Genomic DNA, 9,957 nt, shown 5'->3' with positions numbered 1-9,957 from the left:
AAGAAGAAGAAGAAAGAAGAAGAAGAAAGAAGAAGAAAAAAGAAGAAGAAGAAGGAAGAAGAAGAAAGAAGAAGGAAGAAGAAAGAAGAAGAAAGAAGAAGAAAGAAGAAGAAAGAAGAAGAAAGAAGAAGAAAGAAGAAGGAGACCTGCATGCACTGGATTCTGTCTTACAGCCCCTAACCAAGGAGGCTGCAATCGCCTCCTTTAGTGGGACTATCCACAACATTCAAGTTTCTGAGTGACTGAATCCTTTCCCGCAATAGCATTTTTAACATGTTAATATTTCTGATCTAAAGCATAGGGAGAAGACTTTTAAGGCAAAAGAAGGCTAACCAGTCAACAAAGGCGATCTTATTTATCCTAGGGTGTGACAGAGCACCTTCATTCTGAATATATTAGCTTCCCTAATGAGGAAATGGATCATTATCAGTACGGCATTATTATCGAAACTCTGACATCTTGATTCTAGTTAGTGATTTCTACTGTGTTCCCAGATTATTAGTTGTGAGTCCTTGCCTGCCTTGAGACATTTTATATTAGACCTGAAGTATCAAACATAGCATACTGGTTTGCTTAAAGTCCATCTCTAGTTCTAATTTCCTTCTGTAAAAGGAAAACATTTGGCAAAGAGAGTCTTTCAAGCCATGTCAGGTTTTGATTTTGTTTTTATTTGTGGCACTAACAGACATAAATATTTTACAATATATATAATATATAGTCACATTAAATGCAGATGGCTAAATATTCTCATGCTTTCAACATTACATAGCTATACATTTTAAATTTCAGCTCCAAAAAAAGGAATCTGCCACCACTCTGATCTGTGATTATAAAAATGTGAATGTACAAACTTCCTCTTCTTCAGTTTCATTGCAATATAGGAAATGTGAAAAAGCAGTTTCATTTGTCCTTTTTAAGTTAATCAATTTAATGAAATATTGTCAAAATATGTACAACAACAACTACCAAAGTAGTTAACATGTGAAAAAGATGCTGCTATAAATACTCATGAGACGACATACAACAGCCATACGAATTGGAAACAAAGGGCCAACGTATGCATGACCTGGACAAGAGATGAGAGAAGTCCCGGTTGCTGATACAAACCAGCTTCACTTCATTTTGCAGTGCAGGAATGAATTCTAAATCCCGGACCTCTATGCAGTACTCTGAATCTTATTTATAACCTTCACAGTCCGTTGCAAACAGAGATCCTTTAAGGTGTCTCAGTATTTTTCAAGTGCCATGAACGTTACTAGGGTTCAGTATATCTCTGCGTATTAGCATTCTATACGTCATATCCCATAAGTAACTTTTCAATAGACACTGTCTCACATTCATTATTGATTGCCTGCTTTCTCAGAGCTCCACCAGAGATACAAAGTTAATCTAATTATAAAAACCAATGACTCCAGCATATGGCAATTTATGTCCTTCATAATGTACCATAACTTTTTTCTTGTAATTGTTTTTTTATAGACCTTTATTCTGGTTTGCACCCTAATCACTTTCAGCCCTCTTTCAAATCAAATAAGAATCAAGTAAATAGTTTGAAATAGTTACATATTTTTAACAACTTGAAATGAGTATTACTTTTCAGATAGCTAGCAAAGTCTTTTGATTTTGCCCATAAACACAATTAAGTATTAACACAGGACTGCACAGTGTTTATATTCTTATTAACCTGCCAACAAGAGTAGTTTATTGGCAACCTTAAATATTCAGAGGCAAAACACAATTCCTTGGCACAGAAGCTTTACAGCACAGCAACATATTTTCCCCTCAGAACCATTATGCAGGAACACACAGAAAATTAACTACAACTTATTTTGGCTTGTAGACAAGAGAATAAACTAAACTTCTTGATGTTTTTTGCCACTTCGGACCTTGAATGATGATTATGGGTGCATACAGGGTTAGATTTTCCAATTACCTGTTCTTTATATGTGATTCAAACGAGCAGGGGGACCTATAACAAAGAAAAGCACACGATCATTCAAGATATTTTTAAACCTCCAACTGTTGACATTGTTAACCAAACATTCTCCTGTGGGGCTGTTTTAAGCTTGGTCTCTTCATCAGCTCCTTGAGACTACTTAAAGCTTATCTGCTTTTTTCTAGCTGTATCAGTTTGTCTAATGAAAGGTGCTATCCTTCCCTAAAAACCCCACTCCTTATACATCCTTAGGTATTATGGTTGCAATTACATGATTACTGGAACGTAGGTGATGTATTTTTCTGTAAAGTTCCTTCATTTTGTGGAATTAACAGAAACCCAGTCTGCAAGTACACAATATCTGACAGTCAAAATCTGTTCAGTATTGGTTAGCTGTCACTGGTCATAAAAATCAATTGATGAGTACTTTGCTTCTTGATTGAATGAAGGAAACTCCCAAAGGCTTTGATTCAGGAAAATACTTAAATAAATGCTTATCTTCCTTACTACTCCTTAGGTTATCTAAGCATATGCTTAATTTTAAATACATATGCTAGGCTGCTCTTCCAAAATCAAAGTTAATGAGCTTTGATTCTATCAGAGAGATATTCGTTAAGGTCACCACAGAAGCTAAACAGCAATAACGTATTTGATCAAGTCTAAACCTTCCATTTGGCCTTAGTATCCATGACAGAAGCTTTATTCTTGGGGAAAAAGTAGGTCACAGTACAAATTATTAGCAAGGTGAAGAGTTCAAAATAAATTTTATCTTTCAATTCAAATAGAGTAACAGCATGCAAATGACTGCCTCTCACTGCGCATGGGAACTAGAATCACTTTATAAGCTCATTTGACTACCAGTATATCAAGATCAGCCAACCTTTTAGTGGGGCCTCCTGCCCCATTTCCAGCCTACCAATGTCAACATCAACTGCAGCTTTGAGTCTGTAATCTCTGTCATTGCACCCACAGACATTGATGATAAGAAACAGTATTTCTTCATTCACAACTATATATCTATGATTATGTGAGAAGAATAGTCCACTGCTTGACATAAAGGTATGGAACTAGGCCATGCTTCCTAGAAGACACTCAACGCACCATAATTCAGAAAAATGCATCACTTGTTGGCAACCAACTTCAAATTATGCCAGCGTATACCAGGGACTCATTGTAATGGGTGCAGTAATTACCCTACCTGGCTCCTGTGATTGCCAAGAGAATGATACACTGCACGTATCAAGAGTTCATGTGACTAAACGCCAGTGTCGAACACTGGCATGAATGCTTGTGGATACTGTGATGGAGCCAAATTAATTTTTAAAATCACAGCAAGTAAACAGAAAAGGCTGCTTTAGATACAGCTCCAATCTTTACTGGAAAACACGTGAAATCTGTAGAATCTCTCTTGCACGTACCATTAAAGTGGTCTAAAGAAATCATTTTACCATGAGCAAAAGACTGTTCTTCAGATGGACAACTTGCCTTCCCCACCTTGTGCTGGCACGTTGCCCTGCAATGCTTCTACCAAATCCCTGGGTACAACTCTACCTAAGATGAGTAGATGGCATATAAGCAAAGGCAACTTTTATAGCTTCTCTTTGTTGGGTAAGATTTTCAATCCTGCACGGGCTTGCGCAGCAACTATACCTACAGCTAGACATCTAATGGGTTATTTGCATGTGTAGTTATGGTTTTTTCCACAGATAATCATGGTAAATCCCAAGGCAAGTTACACAGACACAAAAATACACATGAAGTGATACACAGAATTTCAGAAATCTAGCTAGGTTATTTTGCATTTTCTGAGATAGAAATAAAAAGTTTAAAAACTAAACATAAAGATCTTACGGATGTGAAATTGTGACAAAAGTTGCTTGATACAATTTAAGGAAAACACCAGTTCACTTTTAACACCAGAAGCTCAAATGGTACAGCTCTATGACCTGAGTTTTGCTCACCAGAATTAGCCAAAATTTGGTCTCAGATCAGCTGTTTATTTCCTAGATCAGATTCTCCTTTGTACTGGAGGCACACCACATGGCTGGGAAGCAGGCTCCTCGCTGGTGAGACACGTTAATTTCTCAAGTCAATTAACCACCGCCAAAGGCACTAGGTCAGGCATCCTGGTTGGTGGCTTTACTTGATGCCATCTCCCTGACTTGCTGTTATACTCCAGAAGTGCTAAACATCTGCCAGGTTCCTGGACAGACCATTTTGAAAAGAGAAGAAAAAGGTTACTTCCTGCACGTTGTCAGGTCTTTTCCAGTTTGGTAAGTTCATCCCTTTCCAGTAACACGTCTGCGTCTCCATTCCCTTTGGGTAGGATCTGTAGCCTAACCACTTTCTGGCAGGTCTCTGAACTGCACTGCACTGGGGATGAACCATTTTACTGAGCAGTCCCAACTGGGCTTGGCACCCACAAGAATTTTCCTTCGGGATTCTGTGGACAGCAACGGCGTGCAATAGAACAGAAGCTGTTTCTTCAAAACAAAGTATGATTTATTTGCCAAAGCAGGCACAGTACTCCAAGAAATGGATTAAAGAACAGCCAGGAGACCTATGCACATACTGTCTTACCTATACTTGGCATTTCCCTCAAGTACCTATTTTTGCTCTCGTTTGTTTTGGCTGACCCAATTACAGCCTGTGTGGTGCAGACCCTGACTCTCAGCAAGGCAAGGTCAGCCTGCAGCAGTTTCTCTCCTCCCTTCCTGCACAGTGGATCTTTTAACCTTAAAGTTCATGACTTTAGGAAACAGCTGTGTAATCAGGGGTGGAGTGGAGGAGTTGCCTTTTCACAGATATTAATAGAGCTCAAATGTTTGTTGGGATGTTCCTTATCTAGGCAATTGGTTGCTTTTTACGTTTGGTTCTCCTGACAGCCCCGTCTGATCTACTTCCATTGCAAATAACCCCTCATAAATAAGCAGAGTCATACATAACTAAGCAATGCAGATTCTTCCCAGTTCCCCACAATATTAGCTAAATAAATGACTTCACCATCAGAAGCCCCTGTCCCAGAAAACTTCGAGAAGACAACAGAAGAGAAACACACGCAATTACTGAACTACCTACTCTGCTGCCTAGTTGCTGCAACCAAAATCTTCTAGAAAGCAAAGCCAAAAATGGCTCTGTGCTCACATCTCCAATCACGACATCATAGGTCTTTGACAGAGGAGGCAAAACAAAGAAAAAAAGTTTGCTTCAGCCTGGGCACAAAACCCCCTGCCAGCCACTGTCTACAAAAACCTCAGTGTTTCTTGGAGACACGTTCTTCAGCTGTGAAGGAAGAAAACCCTGATACGCAGCTATCATGTATTTTCCTCTACGGAATCAACTTGTGCTGTCACAAGTTGTCTAGCTGCAGGGAAGGATCAGAATTCGACTCTCATTTAATGCAACAAGCTAGAAGATATATTAATACACACTGGTTAGAAAGTCTTTGAGAAATCTGACAACATTTTTACTTTTATCAGTTATCAAGGGCATGAGATCTCAGATGTCAAAGAGATACGATGTCTTTGGCGTATACAAGACTTAGCTTGCATATCCAATATCTGAAAGGACAGCATAGTAATAAGAAAATCATACTCTGTCTTGGACAAAACACCGCTCTCTTTTATCTTCAGAAAAGACCTATATAATAAGAGATGTACTCTTCTGTCATTTCAATGTCAAAACTACCAAAAATTACTCTGTCTTGAAAATGAAAGAAGACAGGCACAGTATTTAGCAGAATACATCAGTATATCCAGCCTGCACTGGCTATCCAACTGTTTTGAAATAAATCCCCGAGGATATGATACAGACGTGTTTTAATGAGTAGAGCTATGGATCCCCTCAGAGACTTCTGCAAGAGTAATATTGTTGGAAGAACAAGGAATTTGGAAAGATCTAGAAAAGAACTGCATGAAGTGTTCTTGAATGTTCATATCCCCTCTTTTCTGTAAAGTGGTGAAGTAGGGAAATAAAGGCTTTATCTGGAGTATTATGTCTTCATAATCTGTAGTCTTAGAATCATAGAATATCTCAAGTTGGAAGGAACTCATAAGGATCAACAAGTCCAACTCCCTCCTTATCGCAGGACTACCTAAAAGGAAACCATATGACTAAGCATTGTCCAGATACTCCTTGAATTCTGACAGGCTTGGTGCCACGACCAGTCCCCTGGGGAGCCTGTTCCAGTGACCGACCACCCTCTCAGTGAAGAACCTTTTCCTAATGTCCAGGTAGAACTTCCCCTGATGCAGCTTCATTCCATTTCCTTGCATCCTGTTGCTGTCACCAGAGAGAGGAGATCTGCATCCCCCCCCCCACGGCCCCCCCCCCCCCCCCCCCAGGAAGGTGTAGACTGTGATCACGTCACTCCTCAGCCTTCTCTAAGCTGAACAAACCAAGTGACCTCAGCCACTCCTCATAATAGTATGCATAATATAGATGTAACTTTTCACATGCAAAATAACTGCACATCCAGATTTCTGTTTGCAAGCTGATATAAAGTTCCCTGAAACACTGATCTGTTTGTGCCATTTGTATGATTCTGTGGAATTTCTGGTTTATCACACTACTTTTTTATGTTAAAATTTGATCATGTTTTTTGAATTATTTTAAAGAGGACATGTAAGCAAGGTTAAAGCCTATTTACACATTTATGGTTGGCATCAGCTAAATCATGTGTTGGGAAAACTACATCTGCTTTTGTACATTCCCTAAAGTCCTTGGATCAAAGTCTATTCTTGGTTACTGCAGTGTAATATTGGGATGACTCCACTAACGCAAATTGATCTGCTTCTCTTTACCAAGAAATGCAGTGTAACTCGAGGTTAGGAAGAACAAATTTTGATCAAAGAAATAAGTGAACTTCCTCTGAAGATCACATCTGGGCAATTGAGCATTTAGCCATCTGGGAGTTGACTGACCCATAGCTAACCACAGAAGTGAAATAATAAAGTTCAGACAGACATTAAAATGACCCCACAGTTTTACTGACAGGTCTCAGCACGTGTGATCAAGGTGTAAGTGTTTGGAATCAAGGTCTAGGACACAGTACTGAAAGTAGGAGAGAATACTTATGTCTAAATCTGCTTCAGGGTCTCATATCTGATCTTTCTCAGGTTCACCTTGTCTAAAGGACATCCAATATTATCTTAGATTCACAAGAATGAAAAGGGCATGAAAATGCTTTCTGAAAGGATATTCAAGATCCTGACATTCTCTTTAAAAAAAAATAAAAAAGTATTGACTATTCATATGGTTGCACACATGCACAGGCATGTTTTATGCTTAATAGTATGTTTTAATAGCTGTTCAAAAGGTTTGAAATACACTCTTGATCTTTGATTCAGTTAGAGAAAACAGTGCATATACCTCCTTCTGATGGAAGAAAGAAATATGGGGCTAGAATAGCTTATAAATGGCTCTCAAAGCACAGCAAGCCTAGGTCGTTTCATCCACAATAAAATATAAAAGTACATTTACCTTTTTTAACTTTGCTGCTCCAGCACCAGAGCGAATGGCCTCCATTAGGGCTTGCCTTGCCTCCCCAGGGTTACCTGTAGCTGTGGCAGAGGATTTAGGAGCTGCTGCTGCTGACAGCTGAGTGGGAGGTGGTGGTGGTGGCTGGGCGGGGGCAGGTGGGATACAAAGCTGCTCTTCCTGAGGGTCTGCTGCCTTCTGCAAGGACAGTTCTGCATTCCTAAAACTCTGCAGCTCTTTGGAGGCCAACGAGGAGATCTGCTCAAGATGCAGTTGAAAGGAGGTAATTAATATCAAGCATGATTAAACTGTAATTATTTGACATTTGATGCACTTTCAGTACCCCGATTCCACTTTGCTTGAATGATGTAAGACATGTAGAACTTTTGTTTGCTCATGGGGTTGAACATCTGTTACTACTCACTCACATCACTCAGCTGGGCTGATTACCAGCATCAAGGATTTGGCATTGACTCTGTCTCAGAAACTCAATCTTTACTTACTGTGAGCTCCAGCATCCTGTAACTCTTCTTGGCATGTAAGGTAAAAGAGACAGAGTTGGACTTGGTACTCATTTGGAAACAACCACGAGGGTTTTGGAATCAGGAAGATATATTAAGGCTGCAGTAGCCACCCAGGAATCTCATTACTTTTTGCAGTCTGGGCTGCACAGAAATAATCTCAGATGACAGGGAGGCTCTTCTAGATCTGAGCTCTCAGACATGGCTTCATTGAAAAAAATGCCGTTAAACCTAAAGTTTCCAGCCACACTAAAAAAAATAATAAAACAGGACCAGAGAGAACTACGTGAAAGCACTGAGAACAAAATCAATTGACTGCTCTTCCAAGCATGTTTCTGTGGAATTTCTGAAACTAAAATTTCTGCATGAATTACCAGCTTGGAAACTCATCGTACTTTAAATGAATGCAGGGAGAGGAGGCGATCTTTCAGACTAAGCCAGCTTTTCCGTCAACTGTCTCAACAAATATTTTTGCCGTTAACAACATTACTAGGAATAAGCATGATAAACTGTTAGTAATTGCAATGATTTGGCGATTATTAGGAAATTCAGTATCATGTGCCAAATGGGAGGTCTTCAAGCAGATGCATTAGCATTCCTTTTTCAGAGAAACTGAGGCACAAAACTTATCTAGTGAAAAATGAAAGGATTCATTTCCCATCAAATAGTCCACATTCAGAGAGCTCTTATATTCTATTCCTTCACTATACACACACACAATATATGGAAACAATGTAATGTCAGATAAAATATGAACATTTGAGATAACATGAAAGGGACAGCCTTTTCATCATAGCACATCTGTATCTCGCCCTGTACACATACAAACAAGGTGCTTTAACAAGCATAGGTGACATGGTGTGAAAAAGAAGCGTACGGTTTCTAAGCAACTTCCTTTAAAATGATGGCAAAAGCTTCTCTGCTGGAGGAAAGTATTCCAAAAAGTCTCCGTGATAATACACCACCACTTCATTGTCAGAGTCTCTTTTACACAAATTTACATTTATTCCCAATGAATGCAGAATGTAGTTAAGTATGTGTGAAGATGGCTGCTGCCTAGCATGTCCTGCTCTCAGGCTCAGAGGAAGCTGTACCCTACCTGCAGCAAGGGCAGTAAGATATTTGAGGGATGAAGTAATTGCCTAACACAGGCAAGAGATTCTTTCTATCTAATACCAGCTATCTGGATATGTGCTAATGGCCTGAGTCATTGCACGAGGGAAATGGGAACCTCCTTGCCAAATACACATCCTTGGCTGGATTAGTGAACTGAGTGAAAATTAAGGCTAGAACAATGCAGGTTTTGGCTATTAGTAATAAGAGATGTTTTAATGATTAGATAAATCTTTCAGACAGAATGAATCATCCTGCAGTGGTGAAAGCTGATGTTCCATCAACATCAATTACTTGTGTACAACATGCTCGTGTTAACAGATAAACAGCATGCATGAAGAAGCCCTAGTGTGTTTTCAGGTAACTGGGATTGGATATATATGGTAGGTAATGCAAATATATCAATCTAACTGCATACTCCTAAAGTACAAAACCCCCCACCTAAATGTGAAAATGATGAACATCTGATGTCTTCTATGTATAGTCCTTGTAATTCGTTTGGATTTCTATGTGCTTTTTTCTCAGCTAAAAGCACACTGTTTGAAAGAGTGTTAAGTTTTACAGCAGAGGATAGGATCGGACCCGCTATGCTATCTGCATAAGTCAGATCTGGTCTTGTGTCATATTACATCCCCATCAACTTTTCTCTTTGCGGCACAACGTTTAGTTTGTGGCATATCTGGGTTTATTCAGAACACCCAGCAAGAACAGACAGCACTTAAAAGATCACTTACCATCTTGATTTCTTACCTTTCTCAGCTTTGAGGTGCCACTGTGGCCTCTAATTGCTGCTAGTAGGGCTGAGCGCTCATTCTCTGGCTCAGCATATGATGGTTTCCTGTGACTGCCGTTTAGTGCACTGTCTGAAACCTAGAATATGAAAAGAATAAACCTTACATTGTTATTAGA

At 39.4% G+C, this 9,957-nt stretch overlaps 1 protein-coding gene across 13 annotated transcripts in view; it reads right to left on the bottom strand.

Moving 5' to 3' along the window:
- Nucleotides 1–654: 654 nt before the first annotated feature.
- COBL (cordon-bleu WH2 repeat protein) overlaps nucleotides 655–9,957 on the bottom strand; it is a 165,061-nt gene continuing 155,758 nt past the window's right edge. For all 13 annotated transcript variants that reach the window (XM_054816791.1, XM_054816785.1, XM_054816778.1 and 10 more), the window contains 3 exons: nucleotides 9,799–9,918; nucleotides 7,418–7,672; nucleotides 655–1,969 (listed from right to left, as the gene is read on the bottom strand). In XM_054816791.1, the coding sequence (XP_054672766.1) occupies nucleotides 1,952–1,969; nucleotides 7,418–7,672; nucleotides 9,799–9,918 (393 nt within the window). In that variant the 3' untranslated portion in view covers nucleotides 655–1,951. The remainder of the gene's footprint in view (nucleotides 1,970–7,417; nucleotides 7,673–9,798; nucleotides 9,919–9,957) is intronic.

Source organism: Grus americana, chromosome 2 (assembly GCF_028858705.1).
Source record: "Grus americana isolate bGruAme1 chromosome 2, bGruAme1.mat, whole genome shotgun sequence".
Taxonomy (NCBI): domain Eukaryota; kingdom Metazoa; phylum Chordata; class Aves; order Gruiformes; family Gruidae; genus Grus; species Grus americana.
Note: the sequence above shows the minus strand (reverse complement) of the source record. Positions and strands in the feature narration are given on the sequence as shown.